This window comes from Otolemur garnettii, unplaced genomic scaffold (genome assembly GCF_000181295.1).
Source record: "Otolemur garnettii isolate 467f Iridium unplaced genomic scaffold, OtoGar3 scaffold00011, whole genome shotgun sequence".
In the NCBI taxonomy this organism is placed as follows: domain Eukaryota; kingdom Metazoa; phylum Chordata; class Mammalia; order Primates; family Galagidae; genus Otolemur; species Otolemur garnettii.
This window is the reverse complement of record NW_003852406.1, coordinates 34,211,450-34,228,171: the sequence shown is the minus strand read 5'-3', so window position 1 is coordinate 34,228,171 and position 16,722 is coordinate 34,211,450. Positions and strand designations below refer to the sequence as shown.

The 16,722-nt window shown below is 43.0% G+C and overlaps 1 protein-coding gene across 1 annotated transcript in view; it reads left to right on the top strand.

Moving 5' to 3' along the window:
- ADAMTSL3 (ADAMTS like 3) overlaps positions 1-16,722 on the top strand; it is a 391,341-nt gene that overhangs the window by 336,019 nt on the left and 38,600 nt on the right. Inside the window, exon 23 of the mRNA XM_012801847.2 lies at positions 2,557-2,685. Coding sequence (XP_012657301.1) covers positions 2,557-2,685 — 129 coding nt within the window. The remainder of the gene's footprint in view (positions 1-2,556; positions 2,686-16,722) is intronic.

Below are 16,722 nucleotides of genomic sequence, written 5' to 3'. Positions count from 1 at the left end.
TTATCATAAAGGAACGTGTTTAGGTGGTAAGGTTGCAGGCAATGCTTCCTTGTTTGGGGGATTAAAAACAAAGCAAAAGAGCCACCCACAACTTCTTACTCTGATTTCTGGCATCTGTGGCTCAAATGGACTCAGATGACAAGGTGGACGATTAGGCACTGGAATCCAGCATTTAGTCAACTAACTGCTGAGCTTTGTGTCAGGCACTTCATATCTAAAAATGAAGAGGTTGATTTTAAAATGCCTTTGAATGTGTATGTATGGCTTGAAGATTCCGAGCCCTTCCCCAGCTGTCTTCCCAAGGCTGGGCCTTCAGGCTTTGGTTTTCTATGTCCTGATCCTCCTGGGTCATTCTGTCCTGTGAGTGTCAGCTCCTTTCCAGAAAGCATCAGTTCCAAGATTCTGGAATGCCTAGTGGGATAGGAGTCCACCTTGCAGCTCTCAAGTTGAAACCCATCCCAGAACACTCCAGATTCCAGGCAGAGCTGGTTCAAGTCCTCAGGAACCAGAGGAGCTGTGACAGCCAAAGCCCCTTCCTGAGGAAGGGTTCCTGTCTTCCTTTCACCACCCCAGACACTCCAGGATGGAAGAACATTTAGTCCCCAAATACCATTGTTCCTAGACTCTCTTTCCTAAAGTGCGTCTCACCCTTACCAGTTCTTTCACGCACTAACTATGCAGAGGTGGTAAAACTGCGTAAGGAAGTGCAGCCTCTCCCTCCAGGAGCTGGCGTGTGGGTACAGACGGCGTGTCAGGAAGCTGAGCACTGCAGCAGCACTGATGTAGAGAAATGCTCTGCCAAACATTCTCTTAGGATGTTGCCTTCCGTGACCGCCACAGGCTACCGAGAGACCCCTGGGTAACCAGTCCCATTCTCTCCGCACCCACACTCTGCATGGTAGTGGCGTCTCCTACAGGTCTAGGAACTCCTGGAGGGCGAGATTTATGTTTTTCAACTTTGTGCTCCTCATTGTCCAGCTCATCAGACACAAAATGTGTTTCCTGAGTGAATTAATACATTAATCTGTTAAGTGTTAAAATCCAAAGTAGAAGTCCTTGAATGGGTATTTGACTCTCTGTGGCTTTGTTTTTATTATTATTTTTTCCATGAAAAATGTATGCAGATATTTGTTTCAGGTTAATTAAAATGTCAACTTTGAATTTGTATTGCAGACAGGTCTAATCCACTTGTAGTAACCTCATACAATCTCATAAATCAGGCCCTTAAGACATTTCCCCCTCGAGACCTTCCGCAGTGTGGAGAAATACAAAGAATGTTTCCAGTGGCCTCTCTGCAGTTAATAGTCTTTAAATTAGCCTCTCTGTTTTGGACTGAAATTAGTTTATGTAAGTAGGATCAGAAAGGGCCTCTTTGAACACACACTAGGTGAGAGAACTGCAGTTGGAAGAGACCTAAGGGATCTTCAGATCTTCAAGCTCAATCCTTTTACTGAGATTCAAACTGAGGCCCAAGGAGGGGAGATTTTGCCCATGTGCATGTACAGCTTGTCATAAGAGGCTGAGCAGGACTTGGGGGCTCCCATCTGTCTGATCTTTCTGCGGGGAGCTGTGAATGAGCTCTGAGCCCACTCATATTCCGCCACGCCCCTGCCAGCCTGTCCTGGCACATGCAGAGAAATTTTGTATTAGAAAACACCTGGGGGCATCTTCTCTGCACCAGCAGACTGTGGGCATTAAGAGAGAAGGCCCTTCTCATCCTGTGCACTGGTGCAGGCCACAGACTAGACACTCGAGAACTGTTTAAATGGAGTAGAACAGGTGTCCTCAAACTACGGCCTGCAGGCCACATGCAGCCCACAGGCCATATCCAGCCAGCTGTGTGTTTTTGCCTCCACTGCCTGTCCTGCTTAGCAGCCGATTTGTCCCGGGGCCCACAGTCTGGCCCTCCAGTGGTCTGAGGGACAGTGAACTGGACACCTGTTTAAGAAGTTTGAGGACCTCTGGAGTAAGAACCTTGTATTATTCTTAGCTCAGTGTGAGAGAGTTTCTCGAGTTTTCTCCATCAGGGTAACTCTACCAGAATGCATCAGGACCTTCTGCTCTGTCTTCCTCAGCCCCCTCCCCCAGTATCTCACATCTGTTCGTCAGGGGTCCTGGGCTCTGGGGTGTTTCAGCCCTGCATTACCCTATCCAAGGCCGCACTGCAGAGATAATATTCCTGCCCTGCCATGCTTCCTTTGCCTCTTCTAGGCTTCAGAATTCCTTCTTTTTAAAATTATCAAAGAAAAATTTATACATCATTTTGATTGTAAAACTAAAATATTTTCATAATCTATATTTGACCCTGGAAAACTAAAATATTCTCATAATCTATATTTGACCATCTATCTATCCACCCGTCTGGCTGTCCACTGGGCATCTCCCACAACATATGTTCCAGTCCCAGTGGTGCACCCTGGAGGGGCACAGAGATGAGCAAGACACCACCCCCCACCCACCTCTCAGAGAGCTCCACAAAGTTCACCAGCTGCAACCTGGTTTATCAGACAGCAAGAGCCTGAACCTAACACAGTTTCCTGCTCCCTTTGAATTAAGAGGCACCTGTCATCTTGTCTATTGAAAGAAACATTACCAAACCAGAGCACAACCATCTGTCCATTGTGGTTGGAGGCACTGTGGAGGCAGCCCTTCAAGCAAATGTGACGATCCGATGTCCTGTGAAAGGTAAGCATGGCCAATCCAGCGGGAGGGTGAGTGGCTAGGAGCCGCCAGCTGGCACTTCAGTATTCTAGGCCTCAGCTTGATAGGCTTAAAATTCTAATTTCCAATCTGACCTTGGATCTTACTCTCAGGGGTGAGCTCACAGCTCCTGAGACCAGTGTATAGAACAAAATGCCAGTCCACGTGTTTCCAGACTGTACTGTGATGCCATGTACTCTGGAATGTTTTCACTGGCAAGATCAGAGCACTCTGTCCCTGTGGGCACATCTACAGAAGGGACTAACTTGTATCCAGATGATTGCTTGGTGAGTACAGAGTCAGAGTGAGGGAATTAGTTGGAAATTGTTGGATGTGTCCTCCAGGCAGACACAGGATATGGCAGGCAAAGCCAGGCAGGGAGCAGGAATGTCAGTGTCCCTGGCCTTGGCTCGGTTCTGGACTGTCCCTGGGGAAGCCGCAGTAGCCTGTACCTCTGTGGAGCTTTCTTCTGTGTTTGTAGCTGCAGACAAACCTCCTTTCCAATGGAATGTTCATGCTTTATTGTACTTTCAGTCTGACCTTGCCTTACCCTAGGGCCATTCTATCCCCATAAGCCATGGATTTTTAAGTCTTCACCTGGGCCATGCATCTCTGAACTGTGATGGTATCACATGCTGTACAGAGGGACATTCTGCAGGGGACACAGAGTGCTGGGGGTGAGTGGGTTATGTGAGTAGCTTTTTATCAGGTCTTTAGAGAGATTTACAAAGTTCCCCAAATTGATATCTGCTAGTCTAAGATGACTTTGTATATGCCCTTGATTTACTGTACATCAACTTAACTCCTGGATCACTGTATTTCCAAATTTCCAAATTATAATAAGATAACCTGTTTTTACAGCCACACAAGATAAAACTTAGCTAGGCTGTGAGCCAGTCAGCCCAGGGTGACTGAGGAGCTCGTGCCACTGCTCTCAGGAGCATGGAGGGGTGCATGTAAGGAAAGCATCCTAGGACCCACTCACCAGCTCTCAGGCTGTCCCTCCCCTGCCACAATTAGTTACTTGCCATGTTTCTAGAACTGCACCTTTGGCTACACAAACAGTGGAAATTTGCTAACCCCCAAGGTATTTTTCACCCCTTGGAAATCTCTGCAGTGTTTGGCCTATACAGACTTTTGAAAAATCTCTCCAGGCTTTCAACTGACTCCGCCCACAAATATCTGCATTTTCTTGCAAAGCACACCTAGCATTACAGAATGAGGCGGCATTCTCTCTGGGCATGGCAAGGAGAAGAGCAGAATGGGACTTTGCAGATGCCAAGCCACAGAAGTCTAGAGTTTCTACAGCCCTATACCTGCAGAGGATTCTGAAAAACAGATCTGACTTCTATTAGGAGCAACCTCAACTTTTAACATTACTTCTAAATTTTTCACCTCCACAATAGTTTAAAATCAGGCTTGCAGGGAGATGAGCCATTGAAAGGACTGTGGTATATTATTTACTGTCATAAGTCAGGGACTGGATTGGGAAAATATTTTTGTGAGTAAAGCCTCCAGCAAAGACCATTTAGTTCGTCTTGTTTTATTCTCATCCAGGCCGAGTCAGCACGTGGGGCGTCTGACCCTCCCGAGCTCTGGCTGCCCTCCTTCCCTGTGTGCAATGCTGGTGGCCTGCAGCACCACTGGCTCCATGGAGCATCTTGTTGAGAGCACTCAGTCTCCCCCACTCCCCGCGCTTTCAACTCGTACTTGGAATTGTCCCATTTGTTCTTTCTTTACCTGGCCATCAGCCCCTGTGGACTCAGACCCCAGGAACTCATTAGCAGGTCTTTCCCTTTCAAAATAAATCTGCCTCTGGATGTTCCACAGGCATTTTGAGTTATGTGCCACTTTTAAAATTCTATTTGTTAGAGACGGATCTCACTCTGTTACCCAGCTTGGAGTGCAATGGTGCAGTCAGAGGTACTGTAGCCTCAAACTCCTGAGCTCAAGCAGTCCTTCTGCCTTAGTGTCCTGAGTAGCTGGGACCACTCAATACCCAGATACATTTTTTAAATTATTTTTAGAGATAGGTCTTATTATGTTGTCCAGGTGGGTTCTCAAACTCCTGGCCTTAAGTGATCATCCCGCCTTAGCCTCCCAAGTTACTATGATTACAGGTATGAACCCCCATTTTAAACGAACCTGTAGTGAATTCAGACTGTTTTCTTATGGGCAGAAGCTGTAGCTCACTTAGCTGTCTGTGGGTATTCATCTTTTTAAAACCAATGGTGAAGTTGATAAAGGGTCAGAAAACTCAGGTTTTTTTTTTTTTTTTGAGACAGAGCCTCAAGCTGTCCCCCTGGGTAGAGTGCCGTGGCATTACAGCTCATAGCAACCTCCAACTCCTGGGCTCAAGCGAGTCTCCTGCCTCTGCCTCCCAAGTAGCTGGGACCACAGGCGCCCGCCACAACGCCCGGCTATTTTTTGGTTGCAGCCATCATTGTTGTTTGGCAGGTCCGGGCTGGGGATTCGAACCCGCCACCTTAGGTGTACGTGGCTGGCGCCTTAGCCGGTTGAGCTATAGGCGCCGAGCCAAAACTCAGGTTTTAGAGACAGTTCTTGACTAGCTAGTACATAGCCACAGGTGAGTCATACATTGTTCTTACTTCATCTCTAAGATAAGAAATATACTATATTAGTGTAAGAAGGGAATCGGGTTGTCATCTAATCCAGTCCTTCATTTTATGGATGAGGACATAACATAACTTATAACATCGAGTGCTGCCTCACAAATGACATGTTTGTGGGATAAATTTTTCCTTTAATTTTCAGTAGCCTTAAAATATTTTTTAATAATTATACTGAACTCATTTTTATAGATCCCGTAGCACATATCTATAACTTCTAGACAAATTAATATTTGTGTTATAGCCAAAAATGTTTTGCCCAATGCATATGGTATAGTTATCAATAATGATTATCTCATCACTCTTCGAAATATTTCTATTAAGTATAGTAAATAACAGAACCAGAAAATCTACATATTTCTGAAGGTTAAAAGTTATAAGAGTTATTTATCCTCCTCTTTAAGTTCTTTTTAAAAAACAGTTTTTTGTTGTTAGAGAGGGGATAGTTTATAACGCACCCTCTCTGCCACCTTCTGGTCAGAAAGGGAAGCTCTCTGAGGAAAGTGACCAGTAAAGGTCCCCCGCTGTGTGTCTGTGTTTTCCTCCTGTCAGTGCACAGTAAGAACATTACTTTCCCTATAATTTCCCGTCTTGTGTTATGTGTTGTTCATCTTATTCCCTGAGCTCATCACAGTGCAGTGGGGGTGAGTCCCGCCCTTAAAGCACCTTGCTGTCTGTCATGCTTCTCTTTAGTCTGTAAGACACTCTTGGCCCACGGAGTGGATTGAGCTGGGAAGATGGCACTGGCAGAGCTATCAATGGCCCAGGCCCAAATGTAGAATCTCTTGAACACAAGGTGCCTCGGCAACTGCTTCATCAAGCCAACTGAATTGCCTAGGAGAGTTAGAGATGCTTCAAATTACAAGTAAGCTCAAGAATAAGAACACCTTATAACGATAGCTATAGAACGTCAGTATATATCTGCTTTAGGAGGAAGAGTTCTACAGCTATGGGCAGGACTTGACCTCCCACCAGACAGTGGGTCCACGTGGATTATACAAAGGGCACATTAACAATAGACGTGGGATCAAACAAACAAATTCAAGTACTACCCAACTGAATCTGGTCATGTATGTGACTAAGGAGAGTTTGTCCCAGAAATGCAAAGAATTTTTCAACACTTGAAAAGTATTCATTTCAGATTGTCCGAGGCTAAGTTGTCTGGGACAAGACATTGAAACTGTGCTTGGCATACAGGATACTGACATGCATTGGTTACCCACGTGTGTGGAAGGGAGGACGCAAGCAGAAAAAGGAGAATTGGGAGGCCAGCCCACAAAGCTGCACCAGCCACAGGGGCGCTTTGAAGCATATTTGACTTATCAGAGTGCCCACTGAGACACACAGTGACCTGGCCTTCATACACCTGCCTCCCACAATCACCAGACTGGTCCTCTCTGGCGGTGGCCCCCTCTCGGGTGGGCTGAGACAAATTGTGATGGTGCTAACACTGTAGGCTGCCAGAAACAGGGATACTGAGCCCTTCTTTAAAGGGTAATTTGGGTGGAGCACCTCCATGTCTACCAGGGAGATTTAAGAACGTAAAACTTAAGGTTGTCTTAAAATCAGTAGAAAAGTCATTTGATTAACACAAAATGGTATTAAACTGGTTGGCAAACCAGTAACAGAAAGGATCATCCTTACTCTGACTTTTTTTTAAATTAAAAGTCCCTATCAAAAACCTATAGTAAACGTCATACTTTAATGGTCAGGTTTTAAAACATGCCCTTAAAAATAAGGAAAAATTATAAGATACTCTTTATGACTGCATCTGTTCAACACTGCTTTAGCACTAGCAGTGCAACAAGATAAAATTATTTTTAAAGGAAGTATAATAATTAGAAATTTTTCCTCTTATTTATAGATAATATAATTATCTTCACTGAAAAACTGATGAAAACATACCACGTGTGGATCTCTAAATTCAGAATAATTTCGATTTATAGGATTGCTAGAATTTAGCAGACTAATCTTATAATTTTTTTTTCTTGTTTTAGAGACCATCTCTCTCTCTTGTCCCAGGATAGACTGCCATGGCATCAGCCTAGCTCACGGAACCTGAAGTCCTGTGTCAGTCTCCCCAGTAGCTGAGTCTACAGGCATCCACCACAGTGCCCAGCTCATTTTTCTATTTTTAGTAGAGACAGGGTTTTGCTCTTACTCAGGCTGGTCTTGAACTCCTGAGCTCAAGGGATCCTCCCACCTTGGCCTTCCAGAGTGCTAGGATTACAAGTGTGAGCCACTGAGCCCAGTGGGCCCTTCTAATCCTATAGTTAATATAGAAGAGCAAGTGGATAAGTGAGATTTCCTCTATCAAATGCAATGACCGGTTACAAAACTTGATGACTTACAGCAATGGAAGACGGATAGGCAAATAAGGGGAATATAGAGCCCTAGCAGATTCAAGCATAGAGTATATGAAAACTCAGAATTTAATAGCAGTAGAATTAAAAATCTTTAATAAAGGACAGACTATTAAGTAAATGATGATAGGATAATTGGTTATAAATTTAAAAAACACTCTACCAAAAATAAATTTTAACTGTTTTACATGTCTAAAATATGAAAAATCTAAAAACTTTTATAATAAAATATGAGATACCGTTATGACTTCAGGATAGAAAAGATATAAAAAGAACATGTTATAAAATATCTATTACATAGTGGTGGTGGCTGCACAACTGCTATGAATCAACACAAGTAACAAACCACCCAATATAAATGAGGAAAAGCTATGAACAGGCAGTTCTCATAAAGTGAAACTCTAATGGCCAATAAGCATATGAAAATGTTCTTATTCTCACTGGGAAGGGAATGAAAACAGAACTGAGATTTCATTTTATATTAGACTAGCAAAACACTGTCAAAGATTGGCAAGAACATGGAGAAATAGGATCTCACGTACTGCTGATCAAAGTACATATTAAGAGAAGCAACTTAAAGAACAGCTGTATAAAATCTGATCAAGGCAAAGATGCTCAAAACCAGAAATTCCATCTTTTGTATGTAAAAAGACAGTAACAAGAATGTGCATTGTGGTGGCTCACACTTGTATTCCCAGCATTCTCGGAGCCCGAGGAGAGGCAAGTGGATCGCCTGAGCTCAGGAGTCTGAGATCAGTCTGAGCAAGAGCCAGACTTTGTCTCTACTAAAAATAGAAAAACTAGCTGGGCATTGGGTTGGGTGCCAGTGTAATCTTAGGTACTAGGAGGTTGAGGCAAGAGGATCGCTTGAGCCCAGGAGTTTGAGATTGCTGTGAGCTATGACGCCATATCACTCTACCCAGGGCAACAGTGAGACTTTGTCTCCAAAACAAGTTTTTATAATGTGCATTGCACATTGTTTGCAGTAGCAGAGAGAGGGAAGGTGCATACCAATGTCAAGATTGCTGGTACTCCTTGAAGGAAAAGTTTGCAGGTAGAACTTTAGCCCTTTTTGTAAAGTTTTATTGCTTAAAAAGGATCTAAAGCTATGGGCATGGTGGTACCTGTCTGTAGTCCCAGATATTCAGAAAGTTGAGATGAGAGGATTCCTTGAGCCTAGGGGTTCAAGGCCATACTGGGCAACATAGTGAGACCTCGTCTCTTAAAAAAAAAAAATTTAAAGCAAATACAGGCAAATATTAATGTCTATTAATTTGGGATAATAGACATATGGTTATCAGTGATATAAGTTTTTTTTTGTTTGTTTGTTTGTTTGTTTGTTTTCCCTCAAACCTGGTCTCCATTAGGCCTATCCCATAGTCTCTTTGGCCCTTGGTTTTCTGTTAATGAATGAGGAATTAGGATGGAATGACCAGAAGATTCCTAATAGTCCTGAAATTCTATCCTGGACCATTGGTCCTTTGCAGGAAGCTGGGACAAAATAAAAATAAAGCTAGGAAAAGTGTCTGAACTAAGACACCTGGCCAGTCATGTCTTGGAACTGAGTGTCAAGAGTCCTCACTCAACATTGGAAGACTGGAGAGAGAACCTAGAAAAAGAAAACTCTCAAAATAGATAGTACAATGTTCTTTACAAAGGAGTTACTTCATAGCTGAAATACTAGCCTATGAAAAACCCAATTACCTGTATTATGACTTAAAATCACAGTTATATGAAAAAGACAGGAACCAGGAATTTATGATTCAATGAAACCAAAATTTGCTAAATTTTAAGAGGTCTTTGATGGGAAAGCTGGTGTTTAAAGCAAAGCAAGTTAACTAGAAGAAAGTAAGTACAGAGGGTAGTGTGAGATGTGAACAGCCTTAGACAGAAACGATGCAGGTCTTGGTTGTGACCTCAGAACACACAGCTCTGCTGAGATGTCTGGATATACCCACAGCTGTGTTTACCAGCCTTGATCAGGTCCCATCTTGCCTCTAAAAAGGGAGGAAAAATAGGCTCGGCGCCTATAGCTCAACCGGCTAAGGCGCCAGCCACGTACACCTAAGGTGGCGGGTTCGAATCCCCAGCCCGGACCCGCCAAACAACAATGACGGCTGCAACCAAAAAACAGCCGGGCGTTGTGGCGGGTGCCTGTGGTCCCCGCTACTTGGGAGGCGGAGGCAGGAGACTCGCTTGAGCCCAGGAGTTGGAGGTTGCTGTGAGCTGTAATGCCACGGCACTCTGCCCAGGGGGACAGCTTGAGGCTCTGTCTCAAAAAAAAAAAAAAAAAAAAAAGGGAGGAAAAATAAACAAGGAAAGTGATTTCCCCTGAGGTAACTAGGAAAGATCTGGTTGGAATAAAAACTTGGGAGTTAAATGTGGAGGGACCTGAGCGATCCTTGAGTCCGGCCCTGGCGTGTTGCAAACAAGGCCCAGAGAGAAGAGACCTGATGGACATGACTAACCTAGATAGAGGCGGGGTCCAAATAAGCACCCAGTCACTGCTTCTAAAGTGAGCGCTCTTTCTGTTCCGAATGCCTCCCCTTTCAAGTGTTTTCTTATAAAAGTGACACATCTCACTATAAAATATTTAGAAAACACAGGCCAAAAAAATTTTTTTCCTATAATCCCATTGCAAAGACACAACTATTATTTCCATTTTGTTACATTCCTGTAACCCTTTCTTTACATTTAAGTTATAGAATTTTCTCATGTTATTAAAAAATCATAAATATTATTTAATGACTGTACAGATGTATTATTGTATGGATATAGCATATTTAAACTATTTCCATATTTCTAGAAATTTAAGCTATTTATTCTCTTTACAATTACATACAGTAGTATAAGAAACATTTTTGTGTATATACCTTTTGTGTCTTTTGGATTACTTTTTAAAAACAGTAAACAGAATTGGAATTACCATGTCACAGGGGATTCCATATTTTTCTAACTTTCTAAATACATTACTGATAAATTGCCTTCTAAAAAATCTAAACCTATCAATCGTGTAGGCTTAAGCCCTATGCCTCTGTCATTTTTTTTCTTGTTAGCCCTTGATAGGAGAGAATAGAAGTAGGCACAAGTTATGTAATGAACCCCGCACAGTGTTCACACAAGCAGATGATAAGAACCACAGGTTTTTCTGGGTCAAATTAGGTTTCTTGATGGTCCAGGAGGGGTGGAGGCAGAGAGGGCATTTCATAGCTACAAGATGGTGGCTGGTTTTAAAAGAAACCTATTTCATGAACTCAAAAGGCTTTTCTTAATCAGGGGATTTTTTTTTTTTTAGGAATAAAATACTGTGAAATATACCTAACAATTTTGTTGATGTCTAGCCAAGTTATTAGCTTTCTTTATTGGGTGTAATAATTCCCCTTTCAGGAAGGGATCTGGAGAAAATATTTGTGGTGCAGAAGGATTATGTGGTTAAATTCCTAAATATGGTCTCATCATTCTAACAATAATTTTCCCTCATCAACTATTGGTTTATATTGTATAGAGTGGAATTTGATGGTAGTGATTCTCAAACATCTTCAAGTCATAAAAACCCATGACCCCCTCAAAAAAAGAACCATCTCTCCAGAAAAATACCTTTACCTGTGAAATTTTGCTTATAACATTCAGATTTAAAAAGAAAATCTGAAGATTATCTGCTTGCTTCTGTTTTATCAGTTGAATATTTTGGTGCTTTTTCACCATATTCTAAACTAAAGCTAATTTATTTTTCTGGATTTGAGATTTTTTTCTTCATCTTTTCTTTTCTTTTTCCTTTCTCTCTTTCTCTCTCTCTCTCTCTCTCGCTCTCTCTTTTTTTTTTTTTTTGAGACAGTCTCACTCTGTTGCCCTGAGTAGAGTGCTATGGTGTCATAGCTCATAGCAACCTTAAACTCTTGGGTTCAAGCATCCTCTTGCCTCAGCCTCCCAAGTAGCTGGGACTACAGGTGCCTGCCATGATGCCTAGCTAATTTTTCTGTTTTTAGTAGAAACAGGGTCTCACTCTTGCTCAAATAATCCACTCACCTCAGCCTCCCAGAGTACTATTCTCTCTACTATTGTTTTTAAAATCATATACAATCCTTGAAATAGATAAAATCCTGTTTTAAGTACATTAGAGTGCTTTTCCCCCATTCAAAAGACTCCTCCTCCACCCCCATGTTTTCTACTTTCCCACTTCAGCATGTAGTACAGAAATCTTTCCATCATCTTGCTCTGCTAATCCTACATTCACTTAAACAGTCAATCATAGACAGTTAGAAATTCCATCCATATTCCCAGCCATGCAGCAGACATTCCCTAAGTATCCAGTAAGCCAAACCTCGCTCCTGTGTGTGCAGAGATGAATACAGTCTGCTTTCTGCAGCTCTACAGACAAAGGAATGAGGGCATGATGTCACCAATGTGAAGACAGAAGTGTTTTAGAGTGGATCAGACACTTAAAGGAGAGACTAGCTAGGGCTTCTAAAGAGTTAGCAAAAGTTTATAGGCAAGATGAATTATAACCAGGCCACTTGGAACCACAAGGAAGGGCATCTTAATCAAAACAGTGTATACACTGGAACACAGCAACATAAGAGTGGCTGGCTGATTCGCAAGACCACAAGCAGCTCTGTGTGACTTAAACAGAAGATGAGTGGAAGAGTGGGAAGAGGTGGGCTTGGAAGTGTGATTGGGGACCAGCTTGTGAACAGCTTTGAATGTCATGGTGAAACCACTAGGCTTCATTTTGTTGGAAGTGGGGAGACAAGAAAGGTTTTAAGCAGCATAATGGTCTGACCCAATCTTTGTTTCAATATGAATGAAAAATTAGAGAGGAAAGAAACTGCAGAAAGCCTTCCACTGATCCCAACCAAATTGTATCAGTGGTCATTGACTGAAGTGTTGAACCTAAAACCTAAAACCTACTCAAGATATTAAAATAGGATTTTATACCTCTGATTTACCCAGGAGACAGCAGACATATCTGGCATTTAGCAATGGATGTGTCATTAATTGAAGGGCTGGGACACTGGTGTCCCCAAGCTAGAGCTGGATTTTGGCACACGGAGGCTGAGTCACTCAGCGAGAGCAGCTATATTGTGAAGAGCTATGGTGTCTGTGCTAACAAGCAGCAAAGAACACATAGAGAAACCATCAGAGCTCATCATCAAAACAGCAATCACTTGCGTGCCTAATGTGTGTCAGTTTCAGCAGCCCGTTCAGTAGCTATTATTGTTTTGCTGATGAGGAAACAGCCTTGTACATTACTTGTCCTTGTTCATATTCCTAATCAATGTGTAAGCCACTACTGTGTGACCCCAAGCGAACTGGACAGAAAAGGAGGCTCTGGGCTTGAGAGTATGCATTTGAGTGCGATAGAAACCACCAGGAGATTCCTCTCCTGACCAGAGAAATGAGCACCAGCAGGGGCAGCACCCAGGTGGTTCTGAGATCTAGGATCCAGGCAGAGCACAGTGAGGGACTGGCATCTTTCCAGCTTGGTAGGGTGTCAACCAGTGTCCAGCCCATTGTGCTGAGCCAGGCCTCAGGCCAACAGGGCCCCACGGCCTTGCCATGTGCTTTTACCATCACTGCAGCAGTGGGAAGGGAAGGTGGGAAATTGTGAGATGTGTGAGAATGACCCCCAACTCCCCTCACCTAACTCTTTAAGTGATTGCCCCAAACCTCTTTGTGCTTGGACTGTTGATTTAGTGGAACAAAAAGACTAATTTGTAAAACAATTGTCTATTTCTTAACAATCCCCTGAAGCTCTGTTCTGGCTGTTTTTTAGGAGATAATTTTCTTCTCATTTTTTAGAAGTTAGTTTCCCATTTGGAGAAAGCATGGGTCTTTGTACAATGAAGAGGTAGAACAAAAATGGAATAAGGTAGCTGGATATGCAAAATAAAAACAAGGTGCTTTCTGAACACCTGTCAAATTTCAGGCTTGTCTCAAAAACCCTGTGCTTGGACTTAGATGTCTGTGTATACTAAGCCTCACGGCATCTTGAAGCTTTCAAACCATAGGTATTGTGACCCAGTTCTATCATTAGCAACACTACTTTTGTCCCCAGATATCTATACTCTTAATCCATGTGCAAGTCCTGCCAATACATTTCTCTGTCCTGAAAACTTCACATTTTCACATACTTGGCCCCAGGTTCACATTTACACTGTCACATGGTAACAACAGGCTGATCCATCAGGCATCAAGTAACTCCATGCCATGTGCCCATCCATTCTCTATCCTCCAAACAACCACCCACCTTTCTTTTCTGGACTTCCATTAGATCAATGGCTAAATCAATGGTTTTCAAACTTTAGATTTCCTAGAGCCTTGTCAAGGATGCTGGTCTTCCTGTTCAACCTTCCCTACTCTCTCTCTCCCAACAAACTGGACTTTCTTTCACACTCACACACACACACTCTTTTAAAGAATTAGCATTGCTATAATAATGTTTGAAAGCCATGATCTGGAACATTGATATAGGGCCTATAACCATAGCAGATTCCTGCTACCAACGTGATGTATGAACACTCCATACTGGTATCTTATCTCAGATTTCACATAGCATTTTTCATTACCATAATGCTGACAGTAAAACTCATTTAACTCACCTAAATTTTAATGTTAATAAAATGCCCCTGGTGAGCTGCTATGTGGTGCCCTACACAGCTAGTGAGCCAGGAGGCGGGGCTGGCATCCTGCTCTTGGCTCCTGGACCAAATTCCTCTCTCAACGCTCTCCTGCAGCAGGGTTGTGTTCTCTTCCTCCTCAGATTGCTGTCAGAGTAGGACCAGAGTGGCTAGTCTAGAGTTTCCCAGAGCTACCTGAGGTTTACTCGTCAGCTACCTGAGGTTTACTCGTCATACCAGGTGATAAAAGTGAAAGGTTGCAAACACCCCAAACTGATGAAGCCTGCTTACACTGAGAGAAAGGCCTTTGCTCACTTTCCGTCCTGCAGGACTCTGCTTTGGGCTCTGTGCTGTGAGACCCTGGCAGTGGAGCACAGGGAGGCTGTGGGGGACGGAGCAGGGTATGTTTTATAAAACAGAAAAACCATCCCAAGCCCTTGAATCCCCCATTAGTTCACTCCTGTGGCTCTGACCTAACTATGACTTCATAGCAAGAGACAGGAGCCCACAGGACCCACATAGGATGAGGAGTGGGGTAAAGAAAATTTTGTTAGATTTCAACTCCTGCAAATAGAAAAGCATGTAGGTTTCTGAGTACAGTCTGGGAAATGCACCCAAGACCTGGCATCCTGCTCTTGGCTCAGCACTCTTTTGGGGGATGGCACTACAGGACCTGTGTCTACAGATAATTCCCACATCTCTAGTAACATCCCAACCTCTGTGCCCCTCTGGTTTTTTCTTTTCATTCATTTTTTCCTTCTAGTTATTTATTTGATAATTCAACACTACATTTATTTGTTTTCATGACTGACACATAATACAATAAAGTCATTTTATTGTTATGGATAATGTTAGTTCAGGCCTGGACACCGCAATATAATCCCTCACCACCACCACCCATCCCACCCTGGGAGATTCCGATTTAACTCATCAGCAGTATGGTCTGAGAGTCAAGGTTTTTCAAACCTCCCCCAGAAGATTCTAATGGACAGCCAAGGTTAAAAACCAGTAAACAGAGCTAAAGAGGTCCCTGGGAATTATCTCAAATTTAGAGATTCTTCCTTAGGAATCAGTGGGTGACCAGGAGTAAAGGAGAAGCTGGGGCCAGACCCATGGCTCTTTGCTCATTCTGATGGTAGAATTAGGCCAACAATTGATATTTCACTATATAAAAGCCCATGAAAGAGAAGTCAGCTACCCATGTCCAAGATCAAGGAAGTGATTTTGAGGTAGGTCTTTATGAGTAGAAATGTCCTCTGGGAAGATCACTTGAGGTCAGAAGTTTGAGACCAGCCTGAGCAGAGCAAGACCCCATGTCTACTAAAAATAGAAAAATTAGCTGGGCATTGTGGTAGGCACCTGTATGTAGTCCCAGCTATTCAGGAGGATGAAGCAAGAGGATTGCTCAAGCCCAAGAGTTTGAGGTTGCTGTGAGCTGTGATGCCATAGCACTCTACCCAGGGTGGCAGAGTGAGACTCTGTCTCAAGAAAAAAAAAAAAGGAAAAAATGAAATGTCCCAGGTGGTGAAAAGGAATAGCACATAATCTGTGGTGAAGGGAACAACACATAGAAAGTCTTAACATTACAGCCACTGTGGCCTGTTAAGAACAGAAAGGGTCCTGGGCTGTTGTTAGGGTGGCTCCATAAATTGAAAAGATTTCTGTGCTTTTCTCCTCCAAGAACAAGAAAAGCTATAGACCTAGGAAAATTGGCTTTTACTCGCCATAGTTCCTGAGGAGAAAGGACCCCCCCAGAAATAGAGTGAGGTGGCTCAGAAGAATCAAGAGAAGAGTTAATGCCCTGTGGAAGGAGGACAAGGAGCCCTGGGAATCAGCATGGGCATCTCCAGCCCCTGTAGTCCTCTGGGCTTTGGTAGTAGCAATAGTGGGACCAACTTCAAGATCATGGTACAATAAGCCATATTTTAAACTGCAGCTTTTAAAGAACAGGTAATGGCTATTTGTTCGTCTATGTCCCAGTTCATTGATAGATTACCAAAATTTCCACTTATTAGGGAAAGCCTCAGAAATGTGCATGGTTCTCCCAATTTGACTGTTGTTCAGTTTTCTCCACCTCTATGCTGGAATCAGCAATTCACACCATTTGTATAGCTCCAGCATGGATTTGCACCAGCTTTTGACTTTGAGTCTTATTCTTCAAGGAATCACTGGAGGTTTTTAGTGTTGAGGTTCTATATGGGATAATTCTAATTGGCACCTTCTAGCCTATAAATGAGACTCTGGAGGACAACACCCAGCAGTGAACAGTATTTTGCTCATGAGATCTGACTGGTAGAGTCAAAGCAGTGGGTCTCGACCTACAGGAACTTTATTAAAGGGTTGCAGCATCAGGAAGGTTGAGAACCACTGAGTTAAAGAGAGCTGCTCAGGCCCCAGCAAGGCAGAGCTCAG